Below are 20,561 nucleotides of genomic sequence, written 5' to 3' on the forward strand. Positions count from 1 at the left end.
GCGGTAGACTTGTCTTTATACTTCGCCTGTCTGTCCAGAAAACAAGTGGCCGCAGTCTGTGGTACATGATATGCACAGTCTCATGAAAAACTTTGCTTGCAGTTGTTCTTGACACAGAAAAGATGTATGCCAGGTGTTGCAGAGGTGTGTTAAGGCGTATAATATATATGCATGAATGAGAGCTTGAAACTGTGTCAGTGCTCTGCGCGAGTGTGTTGGCAAATGCCAAGCAAGAAAATCAAATAATGTAACAAGTGTGAAGAAATTAGAAATCCCAGTAAATAATCGTACAGTATCGTCATTGTCCCTCAAAGAATCAAGTGTTATTTTTTTTTCTTGGCAAGTTCGTCTTTAAGTTCCCGAGTTTCTAGCACCAGCCTGTTTAGTTCATCCCGTTGCTGCTTTTTTTCATCTTTAGAAATCCAGGCAAAATTGTCATAGGTTTCAGTCTGGCAGTAAGTACCACCACAGTCACCTCTCTCGGGAAGAGGAGCAGCCAGTTCTGCTGTATCCGAAGTACCTTCACCGTCGCCATCAACAGCATCCTCTGCTAAATTAGGGTGAGAAGGAGTTGACTCAATCCCCACAAGCTTCTTCCTCTCCTTGAGTCTCTGGTACTGTCCTTGTTGGCTGTCAGGCTGTGTCCCTGCACCATACCCAAGTTTCAAAGTAGGTGTTTACTTCCCACAGATGGTTGCCCTGCAAAAAAAATCAAAGGCAAATGTATTGTAAATTATGGATTGGGAGTTATTTTAAAAATAAGTCACCCAAACAAAATGAATGAGTAAATCTAGACACAGATCTACCCTTTAAAACTGAACTATAAAGTTGTATCAACAATGACCATTTAGTGTTCAAATAAATTCTGATTATCAAATCCAAGTATTTCACACCTATGGCATTCTCACAAGTCATGGTTTTGGGCAACCATGATGATGATAAGTTGTTATACTGAGAGTAAGTCACTAAGTGTAAGACTGACTCACTCAGTCATAGACTGCACTCGGTGCAGGACTGACCGACTGTCCGCACACTACCATCACAACACAGCTTGCATAAAACACAGACTAACCAAGGCAGGTGAACAAAAGCATGAGTACTTACCATTGACAAAATGATCAGAGCACACGTATCTCCTAGCTGTTAATTCAAAGTTGAAATTCTTCAGCTGAAGCTGTGCCAACCATTCTCGCCCGCGTCGTGCAGTCAAATCCCTTGTCTCTTTGCCCTTTCCGTTGACAACAAATGGAACAGAAAAGAATCTTCTGTCCCTATCTCTATCTTGTCTGTTATGGCAATGTTTAACACTACAACTAGAGACCATGTCGATAAATGCGGAAGATTCAGAGTGCAGATTTCGCGTGAACATTGCCTTCTCGCGAGTCAAGTTCCGCCGGAATGCCAGAGGCAAGGCCGGACAACTCTGCACACGACTGTGTGACGTCAACGCGTCAGAGCTCATACCAAGTTGTGTTGTGTTGTGTAACCTACAGATTAAAAAAAAAAAGTGTAATCATGCAGTAAGAGAAATGGAAAGAGAAAGTTTTTGTTGAGACAGAACAGAAAACTTAGGACGAAAAATTTTTTTTCAACAACTTCAAGGGAGAGAATGCAAACACTAAACACTCCCGGTTATGACCTTGACCTTTTGTTTGTTTTCGCATTCAGTTCTTTTCGTACGGCAATTTCAGCTTGTAAAATAAACAAATTTACGAACATTTTCTGATAAATAATGTTTGGAGATACCTTGTATTGAATTATAGTATATACACAAAGAAAAAAAATGAAGCTTAGAAGTCAATTCTTGATTCCCCTAAATAATGAAAACTGCTTTCCCTAAACAATTCATTGTTTACGTAAATAATTCATCCCATGACCTGCCTCTTTGTCTCTGTTAGCTGAGGAGGGGATTATTTTGGATTATCCATCACAACCATATGAATTATCCATCACAACCGAGTCTCGATCTCACCTGTCATTGGTCTTTGTCTTTGGTCTCAGAGTACAACTGAATAATTTATAGAGGTCATCTGCATATTTATCGTTAACTCGGGACTACTTTTTTTCAGCAAAACGATTGAGATATTCTGCGGTATAAAAGTCGAACTGACGTTTGGCTAACGATCTACAAACATTATCATTGAAGAAATAAAGAAAACAACAAAGAATGTACATAATCTGTTTGGGTGAATAGAGCTGAGTGAAGATTATGAGTTGTCCGACGCGGTGAGACTGAGAGAGAGACAGAGAGCACGAGAGAGAGCGACAGAGACACACAGTGATTCAAGGCGCACAACTCTAGTAAAGTTGTCGTAACGAGGTACGCTTCATGGGCAACCGCTTAGATCAATCCCAAGAGCATCCTGATTCAAAATCTTGAGCGACAAAATAAAACTTACACTAAAACAGTATGCTTATAGTTTTGTTCATTTGTTATCGCTTTTAGAGCATTGATTGCTAAATATGGTTCAACAGAACAAGGCTGTCTCATCAGTCGTCTGCTACAGATCTATCGTCTGCTGCCGGTGCGTCTCGCTAGCGCTACTGAGCGATACGCACCCTCTGCTGCAGGATCTGTCGTTTGCTATACTCATGTAAGCATGAAAATTGCCATTTTCAAAGTTGGTGATACTGTTAGAATAAAAGGTGGCAAAGAAGGTCGGATCTTGGACATACAGAGACCACTAGGCTACATGCGTTGCCGCATAAAAACAACTCGACAGTGGTGCGCCGTTTTCCCCCAGACAGATACCTCGCCTAAGACAACGACAGACATCAAAGTTAGGCTCACCTAAATCAGTAAGTGACGATTGAAGAAGTAGGTAATACAAATTTGAACACTGAAGCACAAAGGCTCGATTAAGCACAAACTCAGCAATCATCTTCATCGCTTGTAAAATCACACGCGGTCTTTCGAATCCCGCTGAACTCAGGTCCAAAATGAGTTACTTCCCTTCGGGTATCATTCTCTCCCGTCGCTAGCTGTGAAGCGAAGATTATCAGAATGCGGTCTTTCGCAGTTGTGACGAATGCCAGCTCGGGTAACCGACTGAAACCAGCCGGTAACTGCACAGTATCAAATGCATTCAAATCCTGGAAACAAAAAGACAAAAGGGGACTCGTTTCGCACATGAATATCATGACACGATTTTCGGTGGCAGAAGGTTTGATGAGCAGTAAACAGGCACTCGCAAAGTTTGTGTCAAAAAGTTAGGTTTTTTAATGAAAACGTCGGAGTAATGGGATAAAAAGCTTACACACCTCGTCCTGAATATCGTGCATATTTTCCCTCGGGTAGATTTTTTAGGTATTACCTCGCCAGAGGCTCGGTAATACCTGAAAATCGACCTTTGGGAAAATATGCACGATATTCAGAACTCGGAGTGTGTAACCTATATGACTAAGTGCCAAAAGGTGCGCACGAAAAGCGGACAAAGGGGCTAAAAAATAAAAGTTGACAAACACGACTGATATTGTGATTTTTGTTAAGACAACAGATGCTGGAACCCAATTACGAAAAGAAAAGATAAATTTACCCAAATGATTTTACAAATAACGATAATTTTGTTCGTTATATCATTCAAAACGGCACTGAGTCATAGCATTAAGGTTATCTCGCACGTTTTTAAAGCTAGGGCTTTGAAACTTGGCACACAACCAAAGTATAATGACCTCCAGGTATGGTGCACATCACACTAAACAACATTGAATTTCAAGGTCACAGCGAGGTTAAATTTCCTTTGCAAACTGGAAAATTGTCGTTGTCACGTCTTACATGTTTTAATACTAGATCAGTTAGACTTTACATACTTCACATACTTTCAGCATTTTTATAAAACCTCATTAAAAGTGACCTGCTTGTTAATCTTTGTCAAAGTTCAAGGTCACAGCGGGGTCACATCTGGTCCAAATGTGGAATATTTTCAATTTATTCAGCGCGTTTATAGCACGAGCTTTGAAAATACACACAGTTCTAGTGTATAATGTTCACACACGATTAAAGTCTGGTTGAAAAAGTCAAGGTCACAGCAGGGTCGCGTTGAGGTCAAACATATACATTTTTCAATGAGGTTTTCTCATATGTTTTTGAAGCTAGGGCCTTGAAACTTGGCACACTACGCAAGTTAAATTAAACCTCATCAAATTCCAAGGTCACAGTAAGGTTAAAGATCCTTTAAGGATATTTTCTAAAAAAGGTGACCGCCTGGTTAATGTTTGTCAAATTTCAAGGTCACAGCAGTGCCATCTGGCTTAAACTTTGAAAAATTGTCAATTTCTTCAACTAGTTTTATAGTGTTTGAAGTCATTCACACATGATGAAAGTCTGGTTGATAAAATCAAACGTCAAGGTCGCAGCGGGGTCGCATTGAAGTCAGACACATACAATTGTCATTTTCACGAACGCCTTTTAAGCAACACCTTTGAAACTTCACACATTCCAAAGTTTTGATGTTGTTTGGTTATAATCAAAGTGTGGTCAATTTCCATGATTGAGAGCATTCAGAGGGGTCAAGTTGAGGTCACACAAAAGAGATTAAATTGTCGACACAACAGATGAGACTGGCTACCACTGTTTATTTTAATACACTTTTATGCAAATTTTAAATTGTGTTCAACCATATACACCAAACTCACCCAAACTCCTGAAACATCCAAGAAAAGGAAAAATGTGTCCAAGCAAGGAAAAACGCCATTTCTTCAAAGGCTGGAATAACTACAGAGGCAGCCGCGTCATTACACACAATGCAATTACGTCATACATCATACATTTCTATGAGTCATGTTGAATGGAATGGTGGCATGTGCCTCTATTCTAGCTAACAACAAAGCTGAAAAAATGAATATTATCTGTTTGTTTTGTTTGTTTTACCCGTACGAGACCTTTCTGTGACCTTGACATGTGACAAGGATCTACCTTAACTTCTTTAAGTCGGAGTTGAGAGTTGTGTGATGTTTGAAGGCTCTCCCTTTAAAAAAAACTGAGATAATGATGCATTTTCGTGTTTTTGATTTGCCCATGTGACCTTGAGATTCGACAAAGGTCAACAAGACTTTAACCGTGTATGGGGGCTATTAAGCCCAAAAATGTGAACTTTCAAGGTTCTTGCTTTGAAAAACTCTGAGAAAAAGGTTATGTTTTTTTTTTTACCCACACGAGACCCTGCTATGACCTTCACATTTCTCAAGGATCAACCTTGAATTCTCCATGTTGAACAATCATTAAGCAAAAGCGTTGTTTGAAGTTTGAAGGTTCTAGCTTCAAAAATCTCTGAAAAAATATGTTTCATCCGTTTTCTGAACCACATGTGACCCAGCCGTGACCTTGAAATCTGACAAGGGTCAACAAGACTTTTACCATGCATGGGGGCGATTAAACCCCAAATGTGTGTGAAGTTTCAAGGTTTCAACTTAAAAAACGTCTGAGAAAAATATACATTTTCCTTTTTGGACAATGTGTTGCACGCAAGACAACACGACAAACGCTCGTGTTATCATTCTTTTACTTTAAGGTCGACTTGCGTGCCCGCTCTTTCGCTAATCTCAATTAAAATTCATCTTAGAAGTTCGGTTTTATTACGCTTTTAATTAAGAAGATTAAACTAAGACAACAAATAGTTAGTTTTACCCATTAAACTCGATAAGGTAGTGACATTTTATGTTGAACGCAAGAAGGTGTCGCACGCAAGATCTGAAAAAATGTTGACGACATAATTTCAACACTTGATAGCGCAATCGTGGTTCGTGATTTCTTCACAAATTTTGAACACAGAATGTGTCACGTGGTTCCGTAAATGAAGTAGATCTTTGTACATGTAAATTTTGTTTTTAAAAGAAAATAACCGTTAATTACCGAACATTTTGTCGCACGCAAGATATGACGAAATTTTCAAATCGTTTTCAAAAATGCTGTTCAAAAGTTCTGCAGTCTTTGCTGGATTACTTGAAAGACAGCAGTTTGATACACCGTTATCGCTTGACGTGTCGACATCAATTCCAGAGTTTTTGAAAAAGAAATTTAGTAAATATCTGCGATTGAAAAATGTATGCCGTGATGACGAATCATCTTGCGTGCGACACCTTAAAATTCGGTTATCGAAAAAAAAAAATTCTCTCGAGATTTAGATTTGACGTTTGGTCTCGTCTGTAAAGCGATGTTTCAGGCATTCAATCAAACTAAATGCAATTCATTTGTGCTTCTTGTTATTTTTCTGTGGCATATTCAAAACACGAGGTATCACGATGTCCTTTTTCAGATGGCCGGTTTTGGCGTTATTTTTGACTTTAAACAAAGATAACTTCAAAACCGTTCAAGTCAGACACACGAAATTATGTCCACTATCTCTTCGCACATTCATCCACACACACACCAATTTTCAGCAGACACACGTTTTTAGAAACATTTTTATTGTAAAACAAAGTCGTCTTCTGTTCTGTGAGCACCTTTTGGCACTTAGTCATATGTTTACGTAAATAATGATTTATTTAGCAACATTGCTGATTCTTTATAAACAATGTAATATAAGTCTAAATAATATATTGTTTACGTAAATAAATCATTATTTACGTAAACAATGAATTATTTACGTAAACAATGAATTGTTTAGGTAAATAATGAATTGTTTACGTAAACAAAAAATTATTTAGAATTGTTTTACATTGTTTATAAACAATTACTTATTTAGCACATGAGCTTCTAAATAATGATTATTTAGCTAAAACTGGTGAAAAAAACATGAAAAAGTATCCAAATAATTATTTGACAAACGGAATGCCATACAAACGTGGCAGAATTGCCTGATTTTTTTACATTTTCTTGTTTTTCTCGCTCTGTTATCAAATCTGACCCCGGATTTGCACATGATCACCAAAACCATTGCCTGTTACGACATTTCGCTTGAACAGAAGTTTATAAAAACCCATGGCTTTTGTACAATCACTTGTCTTTTAAAAACACGCGGATTCCGTTCATACGCCATGATTCCGTTTGTACAAAATCACATGTTTCCGTTCGTACCAAAAGCGTTTCCGTTCGTACACATTCGTTTCATCAGGGAGAAACAGGCCCCTTCTACAAGTTATGTTTGTTCCAATGGTCGTCATATAGCAGAGTACGCCTACGAGTGATATTGGACCTATGTGAACCAGAAGACGTATTGAATTTACATCAACCTAAGTCACGAACGTCATATAACACGTACGAATGAAAACATTTTGATGAAAGTGGTACAAACGGACACCCGTTTTCGTCAAAACTGTTTGATGCAAATTCAATACATCTTATGGTTCACATAGGTCCAATATCACTCGTAGGCGTACTCTGTGCTATATGACGACCATTGGAACACACATAACCTGAAGTGGGGGACTGTTTCTGCCTGATCTAACGAACGTGTACGAATGGAAACGCTTTTTCGTACGAACGAAAACATGCCCACACTACTTACCGCCACGTTTTTCCCCCAACCAAGTGCCGAAAATTAGGCTGTATGAACGGAAACATCTTGCGTACGAACGGAAACATCTGGTGTATGAACGGAATCAGTTGACACACCGTGGCTAAGCGTTGATAGATGTGTGTTTGTTCGCTGTTTTCTTAGTGGACATTTCTTAACGTGTTCTTTGCCACGGGTGGAGAACTATTCCTTACCATTTTGGTTGGGATCGATCATGTTCCGGTTGGGATAAGTCGCTAATTTTCAATTGCTCTCGATTGCGCACGAAGTTAGGTTCGTCGGCCAAACCTGTCTGAAAAAACCTGGTGTATCACGTCGGTTGATGGTTGGACTATCCTTAAAGGCTGACATATAGTCCTATTTAATTAGTTTAATTACTTCCAGGGCTTTTCCCATCGTTGCGGGGATGTATAAATTAAGCTTTCTGCAAAGTTTTAGGTTTGAAGTCCTTACCAATTAAGAGAAATATATAATTAATTCTTTATTGCATTGTTTAGCAACAGTTCCCCAGGACTTGGGCTATTTTTAGACCGTCAACACAGACCGTTGACGTTTCGTAAACCAAAGATGGCGTCGGAGACAGTCAAAGCGCGGTTGCGTACAATGGCAAAAAAGATAGAAGTAAACCCGTCTAAAGCTGTCAAGGCCACTAAATCTGCTGAGAAGAGAAAGTGGACTCCTTGTTTCATCAAGTCGCGCAAGGCGAAATTACTACATTTTGTCAAGCTGTCAAACTGACGGAATGAAACTGAACGCACTGCATTTTTTCACCAAGACACTCAGTACAGCTTCGTCAATCCCCGCGTGAAGGAAATCGCTCACCTTCCATGTGCAAAACGTAGTGATATTGACACGCCAGATTAGCGCGGTAGCGTATTGTGCTAAGTATGAAAGCGCGCTTTTCTGTATTCTTGTTAACTTTGCAATTTCCGGAAAACATCCACTTTCACTTTGAGACTGTTCTGTTTACATTCGACACTATCAAAAAACCCACTTTGCAATACTGAAATAATGTTTTCTGTGTTCGAAAGCTACAGCCAATCGTTATTATATCCCCTTAGGTACAGTTTTATAACATTATTGGCACATGTAAACAATATGAATTAATTAATGAACGCTACGAATATGGCAGCCTTTAAATGACGTGGATATGAGTTCCAGGGATCTAGATTAACAACAAGCGCGCATTATATAACGAAAACACACACACACCCACATACACACAAACACACACACACACACGCACGCACGCACGCACACACACACACGCATGCACGCACGCACACACCACTACCAACGGCACCACCACCACCCGCCCCCCCCCCCACACACACACACACACACACACACTAGAACCTGCAGTTGTCATCTGGAACAAGTCGTTTTCGATGTAAACCTTGTGACGCGAGAGACACCTTGCCATGCCTGGCATAAATTTGACTGCAATGCCTCTCTGCCCCCCTCCCACACACACACACACACAAACACACACACACACAGAAACACACACACACACACACGCACACATACACACACACGCACGCACACACACACACACACACACACTCACACTCACACAAACACACATTCTCACACCGCCACCACCACCACACACACCACCACCACAACCCCCCCACACACACACACACACAACACACACACACACTCGAACCTGCTGTTGTCATCTGGAACAAGTCGTTTTGGATGTAATCAGACAGAGAGAGAGAGAGACACACACACACACACACTGGCACGCACACACACACACACACACACACACACACACACTGACACAGACTGACATAAACACACGTACACACACTCATACACACACACACACACACACACACACACCTCACAACCTCCACCCCCCAACCCCAACTCCACAAGCTAGAACCTGCTGTTGTCATCTGGAACAAGTCATTTTCGATGTAATCCTTGTGATACGCAAGAGACAACTTGCCATGCCGGGCAGCAATTTGACTGCAATGCCTCACCGTCCCCTGAGAAAAGGAAAAGGCGAGGGTGACACTGAATGGGAGTTAAGGGGGGGGGGGTCACTGGTAATAGCTCTGTTGCCATCGTGGTCACGATCAAGGCACTAGGGGCGGCCATGAGATGTTGTTTTTGTCGCTGTGGATGTTGTTGGACGGGGATGATTTTGAAGAATGTTGGTCAGTAATAGCTTTTTCTTTTTTGTTGTTGTTGCTATTCCTCCTTTAAGGTTAAGGTGAACTAAGCCGTTACGTGTTGACAGTCACAGTTTCCATGCTTCGTGCGTCTATGTTTCTTGACCAGTATTCTTGATTTTGGTACCGTTGCACTTTCGGCTCACCGTGTATAACTGGATCAAACGCGTGATACGTGAAATCGTAGTCGCTAATGAATACAGTAATTATAGTCAATTACTTCTACTTTTACAATTTTACTTTGTTTTTAAGAAATCGCCTACTGCCTAGCCTCTACCTCCTATTCTACCACACCCTAAATCCTCTCCCCCTTAACTACTGTCCCCCTCCCTAGCCCCTAAATTTTATCCCCGTACCCTACCCCCCCTCCTATCCTCCACCCCACCTCCCTCCCTAGCCCCTACCTCCTATCCCTAGACCCTACCTCTAATGCCCCCTCCCTAGCCCCTAAATTCTATCCCCGTACCCTACCCCCCCCCCCTCCTATCCTCCACCCTACCTCCCTCCCTAGCCCCTACCTCCTATGCCTAGACCCTACCTCTAATGCCCCCTCCCCAACCCCTAAATTATATCCCCTATCAAGCCCCTACATCCTATCCCCCTCCCGCAGCCCTTATCCTACCCTCCCTACCCCCTACGCAAACATCCCCTCCTAGCCCCTACATCCTATTCCCTTCTCTCAGCCCTTATCCTACCCTCCCTACCCCCTACGCAAACATCCCCTCCTAGCCCCTACATCCTATCCCCTTCCCTCAGCCCTTATCCTACCCTCCCTACCCCCTACGCAAACATCCCCTCCTAGCCCCTACAACCTATCCCCTTCCCTCAGCCCTTATCCTACCCTCCCTACCCCCTACGCAAACATCCCCTCCTAGCCCCTACATCCTATTCCCTTCCCTCAGCCCTTATCCTACCCTCCCTACCCCCTACGCAAACATCCCCTCCTAGCCCCTACATCCTATCCCCTTCTCTCAGCCCTTATCCTACCCTCCCTACCCCCTACGCAAACATCCCCTCCTAGCCCCTACATCCTATCCCCTTCCCTCAGCCCTTATCCTACCCTCCCTACCCCCTACGCAAACATCCCCTCCTAGCCCCTACATCCTATTCCCCTTCCTCAGCCCTTATCCTACCCTCCCTACCCCCTACGCAAACATCCCCTCCTAGCCCCTACATCCTATCCCCTTCCCTCAGCCCTTATCCTACCCTCCCTACCCCCTACGCAAACATCCCCTCCTAGCCCCTACATCCTATTCCCCTTCCTCAGCCCTTATCCTACCCTCCCTACCCCCTACGCAAACATCCCCTCCTAGCCCCTACATCCTATCCCCTTCCCTCAGCCCTTATCCTACCCTCCCTATCCTCTACGCAAACATCCCCTCCTAGCCCCTACATCCTATTCCCCTTCCTCAGCCCTTATCCTACCCTCCCTACCCCCTACGCAAACATCCCCTCCTAGCCCCTACATCCTATCCCCTTCCCTCAGCCCTTATCCTACCCTCCCTACCCCCTACGCAAACATCCCCTCCTAGCCCCTACATCCTATCCCCTTCCCTCAGCCCTTATCCTACCCTCCCTACCCCCTACGCAAACATCCCCTCCTAGCCCCTACAACCTATCCCCTTCTCTCAGCCCTTATCCTACCCTCCCTACCCCCTACGCAAACATCCCCTCCTAGCCCCTACAACCTATCCCCTTCTCTCAGCCCTTATCCTACCCTCCCTACCCCCTACGCAAACATCCCCTCCTAGCCCCTACATCCTATCCCCTTCCCTCAGCTCTTATCCTACCCTCCCTACCCCCTACGCAAACATCCCCTCCTAGCCCCTACATCGTATCCCCTTCCCTCAGCCCTTATCCTACCCTCCCTATCCTCTACGCAAACATCCCCTCCTAGCCCCTACATCCTATCCCCTTCCCTCAGCCCTTATCCTACCCTCCCTATCCTCTACGCAAACATCCCCTCCTAGCCCCTACATCCTATCCCCTTCCCTCAGCCCTTATCCTACCCTCCCTACCCCCTACGCAAACATCCCCTCCTAGCCCCTACATCCTATCCCCTTCCCTCAGCCCTTATCCTACCCTCCCTATCCTCTACGCAAACATCCCCTCCTAGCCCCTACATCCTATCCCCTTCCCTCAGCCCTTATCCTACCCTCCCTATCCTCTACGCAAACATCCCCTCCTAGCCCCTACATCCTATCCCCTTCCCTCAGCCCTTATCCTACCCTCCCTACCCCCTACGCAAACATCCCCTCCTAGCCCCTACAACCTATCCCCTTCTCTCAGCCCTTATCCTACCCTCCCTACCCCCTACGCAAACATCCCCTCCTAGCCCCTACATCCTATTCCCCTTCCTCAGCCCTTATCCTACCCTCCCTACCCCCTACGCAAACATCCCCTCCTAGCCCCTACAACCTATCCCCTTCCCTCAGCCCTTATCCTACCCTCCCTATCCTCTACGCAAACATCCCCTCCTAGCCCCTACATCCTATCCCCTTCCCTCAGCCCTTATCCTACCCTCCCTATCCTCTACGCAAACATCCCCTCCTAGCCCCTACATCCTATCCCCTTCCCTCAGCCCTTATCCTACCCTCCCTATCCTCTACGCAAACATCCCCTCCTAGCCCCTACATCCTATCCCCTTCTCTCAGCCCTTATCCTACCCTCCCTACCCCCTACGCAAACATCCCCTCCTAGCCCCTACATCCTATCCCCTTCCCTCAGCCCTTATCCTACCCTCCCTACCCCCTACGCAAACATCCCCTCCTAGCCCCTACATCCTATCCCCTTCCCTCAGCCCTTATCCTACCCTCCCTATCCTCTACGCAAACATCCCCTCCTAGCCCCTACATCCTATCCCCTTCCCTCAGCCCTTATCCTACCCTCCCTATCCTCTACGCAAACATCCCCTCCTAGCCCCTACATCCTATCCCCTTCCCTCAGCCCTTATCCTACCCTCCCTATCCTCTACGCAAACATCCCCTCCTAGCCCCTACATCCTATCCCCTTCCCTCAGCCCTTATCCTACCCTCCCTATCCTCTACGCAAACATCCCCTCCTAGCCCCTACATCCTATCCCCTTCCCTCAGCCCTTATCCTACCCTCCCTATCCTCTACGCAAACATCCCCTCCTAGCCCCTACATCCTATCCCCTTCCCTCAGCCCTTATCCTACCCTCCCTATCCTCTACGCAAACATCCCCTCCTAGCCCCTACATCCTATCCCCTTCCCTCAGCCCTTATCCTACCCTCCCTATCCTCTACGCAAACATCCCCTCCTAGCCCCTACATCGTATCCCCTTCCCTCAGCCCTTATCCTACCCTCCCTATCCTCTACGCAAACATCCCCTCCTAGCCCCTACATCCTATCCCCCTCCATAGCCTCCTATCCCCCCAAGAATTAGGGGGCGGAGTCTGAGAAGAGGAGAAATTATCGCACCATCCCATTGCTTCCCCTCCGTCTTTATCAGACGGGTGCAAGGGGACGGATTGACAGAACCTCCTCTCTCGTATTGAGCGAGATGGGAACACAGCGAACCTTCACATCTCTACTTCCCTCCATCTCTTTGAGATGGGTGCAGGGGGAAGAGATGAAGCAAGGGTTGACAGGTTCCCGTCTCTACTCCCTCTAACTAGCATTTCATGCCCCACTTAAAATCCTTTCTCAAAATTTGCCAGGTGACTTCAGGGAATCTTGTACGAAACAGAACGGAAAGTGTGTCTGTAAACAGACTTTCGTGAAAAGCACCTTCGTTACGCAGAATGCACTAATGACATTTGTCGTTATACTTTTGTATTTTTAAATTTCTCTACTCGATGGAATATCCCAGTAAAAGTCGGCGGACCAGCTAGTGAACTCTACTTATTTCGAATTCGTGTGACGGTATTCACAAATATAATCTCTCCCTAATACAGCCTGCCTACTTCCGTTGTAAACACATGTTTTTGTGGTGGTGCATTATCTAGGTTGGGAATATTACGCCCTCGTAAAAGCGATTTCGGTACGTAGAGTTTTCCTTTCTGGCTGTACTATTAGGTTCAATGTACGTCATACTTATTCACAACGAATGGGTTTGCTTATTTCGTGAAAAATGTCATCGTTCTGAAACTAACCTCATGTGACGCGGGGTGGGGCTTTAAGGTAAAAATACAGGTATTTTGTGACGTAGCTGCATTGAGGAGTATCTATACATTATGTTTTATGTAACTGTTAATCGATTTTCTTACAATGTAGGCATCCAAATGTGTCTCAAGTTTAATGCAGCAACATACCTTCATCTGTTCAATAAATTGCTGCGAAACCCAGCGGAGAAGGCGATAGGGGTGATTAAATCGGGCGTACATCTTCCCACGGCGTGGTATTGTTAATCGTTGTTTTAGTACATGAATTGCAAGCGCGGATATCACAGAGTTATTTCGTGGTTGGTACCTTATAAGCTTTCTTTATTGTCACAGTTAGTAGCAATAGCAGTAGTAGAAGTAGCAACTGACTGTAGTTGCAGAAGTAGGGGAAGGGCCCCTAATATGGACCACCTCTTGTGCTTACAAACTAACGGTGCTAAAGCACTAAAACAAATGTAATCCGATACATTTACCATCTCTGGATAACTTTCACATGTCAAAACAGTTGCGGACGCACAAACCACAAAACCGTTAGAATTTTTCGCTTGTTTACACTTCTGACAGCGTTCACTCTAATTTTGACGCTAAAAACCGACTCGTGTCTGTCCACTGACACAGCTGTTAACACACAATTTGCTATATGCGACAGCTACGACTGTAATTGTTACATTGTGTATGTGCGTGTCCCCTAATATGGACCACCTTCAACAAATAGTAAAGAAAAGATGAGACTGGTAACAAATATGCATTAAGGAGCTTGCTGAAAATAACCTAGAACCAGCCCTCAAGTTTTCAAAAAATAAATAATCGAACAGTCTTGACGTGAAAGGTTTTTTTTTTTGTTTTTTTTTTTACCTCAGTTGCATGCAGGCTGCTGCAACCCTTCTTCTTTTTTTTTTGCCCGGTTTTTTTTTTATTTGTTCTTCTTCTTTCCGCTTATCCTTAATACCTAGCCTGGACATGTATTCATATGATGGACAATTTTTTTATTTTTTTTCTCTTCATTACAGTTACTCTATCGTTACAGCTATTTCATTCACCTTTGCTATGTCTAGTAGTTTGTGCGTTTGTTTGCGTGTATGTGCGTGTGTGTGTGTGTGTGCGTGTGTGTGTGTGTGTGTGTTGTTGTTGTGATTGTTCCCATAATTCTGTTAAATAATACCATTTTCAGCGGGACAATACATAACAAGTTAATTAATCCAACGCTCGATGGACAAAAGGCAAGAATTTACAGATTACCAATTACAGTACTAGTTTTCAGCACAGCATCATACGGCGCATATATAAATAACTTTACATTAACAGCACTATACTACTATTTATCTATATTCTTATACACAGTTCAATTTTACTAGAAATTTCGAAGTCGAGCTTGGTTCTGAAATAAGACCTTCATGTTAGTTTTTGGATTTCCGTACTTAAACTGGCTTATGCACATTTTCGATATCAATATATTAAGGTGATTAATTATGAAGGTTTTCTCTCTGGGGATATCACGTGTGAAATACCCAAAAAGAGCCTCTTCGCAGCTTAACTTTATATTTTTGCCTGTACATTTAAATATGTACCCTTGACATTCCTGCCATATGGGTTGCACTGCTCTACATTGCCAAAAAAAGTGCTCGATGAAGTCGGTTTCGTTACAATACTGACAAAGATTTGTTTGACGAATTCCCATCTTATGTAGCAAAATATTGGTGGGATATATATTGTGTAAAATTTTCCAATGCAATAGACGAAGACGGGTTTCTGTCGAACATTCGTTAGCTAATTTCCAGTGTTTATCTTCTAATGTAATATTTAATTTGTTCGACCAAAATCCAGCTGAGCTTGGCTCCTTTATCTCATAATTTAACATCTTTAGGCGAATTTGGCGTGGAGATAATTGTATAAATGGTATATGATGACGTGAAAGTTGATAATATTTGAAGCACAACAAGAAACTTATCTAAAACAGAGAGAACAAAAATAAAATTATCGACGTGAAAGTTGATAATTTTATTTTTGTTCTCTCTGTTTTAGATAAGTTTTTTGTTGTGCTTCAAATAATGTTCTCATCAAAACAAAACAAATAAATGTGATGCATATTTGAAATCTTCTGACACCGAGTTATATCGTGTTATTTTTTAAGTATGGTGGGCCTTTTCTTCAGGTCAACTGATTAGGCGCCCAAGCTTCCGGACCAGTTGTGATTTTTTTCTGTGTTTAAATTTTGCCGAATTTCTATCAAAGCTTATTCGCTCAAACGGTTATCTTAAGAGTGAACAACTACCAAGAAGCACAAAATGAAACTTGCCGTTCACACGAAAGCAAGCTAGGTATGGGCATGGAAGCCGGAAAAAATGGTCCATAATCGGAACCCTTCCCCTATTTAGCAAGGAGAAGAAGGGGACTAAGAGGGACTGTGGGGGGGGGGGGGGGTGGTAGGCTGTTGCTGTCGGTGCTGCTTCAGTCAATCTTGCAACGCCGCGAGCCGTGCCAGCGATGGGAGTCACAGGGGCTTGTATCAAATCGCCGGTCGATCATTATTTACATTCTACTACTACCATATACTACTACCATATACTACTATTTGATACAAGCTCCTGTGGTGCCAGTGGTAGGACTAGGAATGAGCCGTGTTCTTGACCAAGGGAGGCAACACAGTCTAAGTCAATATTCAAGCATAAGCTTAGAAAGTAGTCTCCCCTTGCATAGCAAGTGCGACGACGTCACAGTTTTAGACGACTGTCAGACAGGTTTATTCTTCAAATGAAATAAGAATCAGACGGTTTACTCTTTTGACTTTACATTTCAACTAAAATGAGTCAGATTGTTTACTATTCCGACTTTACAATTTAACTTAGGTAAATGTGAGTCAGACTGACACAAACACTGACATAAACACACACACTCGCACACACACCCCACAACCTCCTCCCCCAACCCCACCCCCACAAGCTTGTGTTTGTCCTTCCGACTTTACACTTTAAAAAAAAATGAGAATCAGACCGTTGTCTCATCCCACTTTCCCCTTCAACTAATAATAGTAATATGAGCCCGATTGCTTAATAATTATTATTCTTCTGACTTTACTTCCCTTTCTGAAATAAAATTCTGAACTCTCTAGCTCTCACTGGTAAGAAGGCAGGCAACTTAATGAGACGACAGTCGATAGACATTACATCTGCATGCATTGCCACATGTACACCACTGATCTAAAATTAATGGATAGCGCGTCCCTTCTTACAGGCTATCACAACGTTGAGGGCCCCAAAGGGGGGGTATCATCACGATCACGGGAAGGGAAATTTTAGCTTTCACGATCACAGTTACCTTGATTTTTGTTTTCACGATCACAAACACCTTGACAAATAGAGGATCATAGAGTGAAACGGCTGTGAAAAATGTACGTTGAAAATAAAATGCTTTGCAATAATTCCCATCACGATCACGAAAACAAATGACGATCACGATCACGAGACTTGATTTTTTTGTCATCACGGATCACGGGCAAAGTCCCATCACGATCACAGAAATGGAAATTTCGGCAATCACGGTCACAGAAAGGTCAAAAAACGCCAATCACGATCACGATTTTAAACCCTTTGGGGCCCTCAACGTTGACGCCACCAGATCCACCATCTTGGGACACTGTTCGATACCGCGAGAGAAGACTGCTGCCAACTCTCGAAACTACGATTATTTCCCTTGGACTATGTTTGTCAGTGTGGTGTTGTATAGCAAGATGGCGGCACTCTGGTTACGCTGTTTCATTGGTTGTGCGCTATCCATTATTTTGAGATCAGTGATGTACGCACAATAACACAGAGATACAAAGAAAGACACACAAACGCATGCACGCACACAGATACGCACAGACCATTACACGTGCACGAAAACAAATACACACACACAATCATAAGAGCACACACACACACACATGTGCGAAGTCATAAACAAGTTCACCTGTACGTGTCTGCCATATTTGGGCGCACACATGTTTACAAATCAACTCTCTCTCTTGCTGCATTTTCTGTGACGTTTTTTCATGGTTTTGCAGTTTTTATTTATTCACTCACTTATACAATTATACAATGTGGACATTTGGCAATACGTTTTTAGTTGTTTTTTTTATTTGCTCCATCACTTCACTGACTGTCCGACTCCACAGTTTCAGTCAGTCTTATCCCATGTAAAGCCAGGACAGCTGTGTGGTTCTTCACACACTGATGCAATGAGTTGTTTACTACATTTACTGTATACTAATACTATTACTAGTTTGACTTTTCCTCTGAAGAACACACCAAAAACATGCTTGCTACCTTGTGACTGGCTAGAAAGGATAATACATACATGTACAGACAATGCTAATCACAAAGCATTTTTGACTTCCAAAATACAGTACATATTATAACTATTACTTGAAACGAAACGATTTTCAGGTTGTATTAAAATATTTGACATTTCCTATTTTGTTCAGACTAAGCAGTGAACCTAAATCAGAACAGTGGAACCCCCTTTTAAGACCTCCAAAAATATGAGAAAATCAGGACTTAAAAAGGAGGGAGCCTTAATTTCTTAAATTGGGGGTAAATTTACAGAGGTTATTATTATTAACAGAACATCTGACAAAACAGGGTTTTAAAACGGTCTTAACTCTGGGGGTCAGGCCTAAAAAAAAAAATAGGTGTGGTTACGGTAACCCGACCTACCCTATTTTTGGGGGGCCGACCCTATAACTTTTTTATTACATTTGTCAAAAAATGTTTTTTTAAAAACAAGTAAACGAGTGCAGAAAACGCAACGAAAGCGAAAGCGCCCGAGTCGCACACTTATTTCCCTGTCAAGTAGGTTTAATTTGTACACATTAGAAAAAAAAGTTTTAAAAAAAAGTGATTGCCTACCTTCCTACCCTATTTTTTTTGGCTATGTTACCGTAACCACACCTATTTTTTATTTTTTTGGCCTCATTAATGTAGTATTCCACCGTAAATGCTAATCAAGAGTGACATAAGGAAATGACATACGGATATTTATAATCATAGAAAATTCACTCAGCTCCATGCAATCAGTGTTTAAAAAAAATCTAGTAGTTTCAGAAAAATGTTCTCAGCATTAAGATTTGGTCACTTTCTCCTTTGGGGGAACAAATGACTTTCGTTTTGCCTTCTCCTTTTCTTCTTTCTTCTTGACGGATTTCTCCTGTTTGACCACTGCCTTCTTGACCTGTTTCTCGCCCTGCTTGAGGAAGTACTCCCCAGTGGCCAGTTCTCTGTCCACCTTCCTCTCCAGCTGGGGCGGGGGGAAGGGCGTGTATGCCTTCTTCACCTTCTTCTTCAGCGGTGCTTTGCGCTTTATGTTCTTTGTTTTGAAAGAGGGCAGAAAACGGTCCCAGCTTTCACTCTTGAGTTTGTCGTTTTTCAACAGTTCATGTTTCATCATCATGGTCTTGATGTTGTAGATGGGGTGATAGTTCTTCATGCAGTCTTCGGCGATCTTGCGCACCTCTTTAAGCCCTCTATGGGGGCCGACGGCAGCAACCGTTCCTCCCTGCACCAGCACGTAGCAGTGAGTCAACAGCTCTATGGCCTTCAACGTCGAGCCGTCAGGTCCAATCAGACGCTGGCGACGTTTGATGAAGCGTTCATCGTTTCTCACCAGAGATCTGATTTTGATGATGTCGCATGAAATGTCATCCTCCAGCACGCGCAGAGCTTGCTCAAAAGGAACACTACGCGACAGCAACTTGATGCAGTCACGGCCGTTGACGATGGCGAAAGGGTCCCATGTCTTTCTGGTCGTGCTCACCGTCATGGTGCCCTTGGCAAGGTCAAGCTCTGCTTTCAGGTCCAGCTCGGCCAGTTTCTTCTTGACCAGCGCCCAACGTTCGCGCAGGTACTTCTCCCTGTACTTGGGGAACATGACGGCGAAGCTGCTCTCCGCCAGCATGCCGTGCGGATTGTCGTCCTTGGTGAACTTGGGTTCCTTCCATCCCTCCGGCACCGTCAGCAGATCTTCCTCAGCCTTCCGCTTGGCTGCCCGCTGCTTGCCACTCATTGTCTTCTGCAAACAGAATAACATATAAACATCCTTCAAAATCACAAACATTTGCCCTAGGCTGGTTTAATGGGGGACTCTTCAAAGTCAATGTTTCAGTACTTTTGTTTGTCTCTGAGTACTTACACTACAGAAAGCAAGGATGCTGTCAATAATTAATTCAATGCTGAGACTGTTAATAACTTAATTGTGTTAACTGGCAATTTTAGCTTATCATATTTCTCACATTTGGGACACTGAACTTCTGTGTTATCTCACTGTTATGAGATAAATCATCGTTTCATAAACCCTCTTAGTCCTACGCGACCCTCACTCGATTGTCTTGCAAGCTGGAGTTTAACGTTTGTGAACCAAAAGTGAAACGCATACGGTACACTCCCGACTCCGAGTCCGAACTGCACTCCCCCCCATTGAATGTGTTTATAACCGTGGCTCTGTTTTAGGGCCAGAGCTGGGGGAGGGAACTATTTCGGGATAACGTCTCAAGACTTCTGTTACATACCAGTTCCTCTTTGTGAAATACGAATCATCAGTTCATTAACTGTCAGTTGTTTTTCGTTAGCACGTGTAGTATGGTGGGTATGCATCGGCCATTGCAAACAGCATTTGAGTTCGGAGTTACCTGCTCTTTGACAAATAATTTTATCGTAATCCAGTGTTTAAAATTTAACACAATAGAAATTAAACAGTATTTAAAGTAATTATGAATAAGATGAATGCGCTTTCTTTTATAAACTATTTATCTTTTATTCTTT

General features: G+C 43.0%; 1 protein-coding gene and 1 long non-coding RNA gene across 2 annotated transcripts in view; one reads left to right on the top strand and one right to left on the bottom strand.

The window, feature by feature from the left end:
- The window catches only part of LOC138967312 (uncharacterized), a 534,423-nt gene that overhangs the window by 482,656 nt on the left and 31,206 nt on the right, over nt 1-20,561 (top strand). The gene's annotated exons all lie outside the window — the stretch shown is intronic.
- LOC138967307 (KRR1 small subunit processome component homolog) lies at nt 17,791-20,418 on the bottom strand. The gene is made up of 2 exons (XM_070339842.1): nt 20,309-20,418; nt 17,791-19,812 (listed from the first exon to the last, which is right to left on the bottom strand). The coding sequence occupies exon 2, from the start codon at nt 19,804-19,806 to the stop codon at nt 18,865-18,867; it is 942 nt and encodes a 313-aa protein (XP_070195943.1). The 5' UTR covers nt 19,807-19,812; nt 20,309-20,418; the 3' UTR covers nt 17,791-18,864.

This window comes from Littorina saxatilis, linkage group LG5, assembly GCF_037325665.1.
Source record: "Littorina saxatilis isolate snail1 linkage group LG5, US_GU_Lsax_2.0, whole genome shotgun sequence".
Taxonomy (NCBI): domain Eukaryota; kingdom Metazoa; phylum Mollusca; class Gastropoda; order Littorinimorpha; family Littorinidae; genus Littorina; species Littorina saxatilis.

What these genes read in the sequence shown, in the direction of transcription:
- LOC138967307 (XM_070339842.1), bottom strand. Translation starts at nt 19,806, where the DNA reads ATGAGTGGCAAGCAGCGGGCAGCCAAGCGGAAGGCTGAGGAAGATCTG.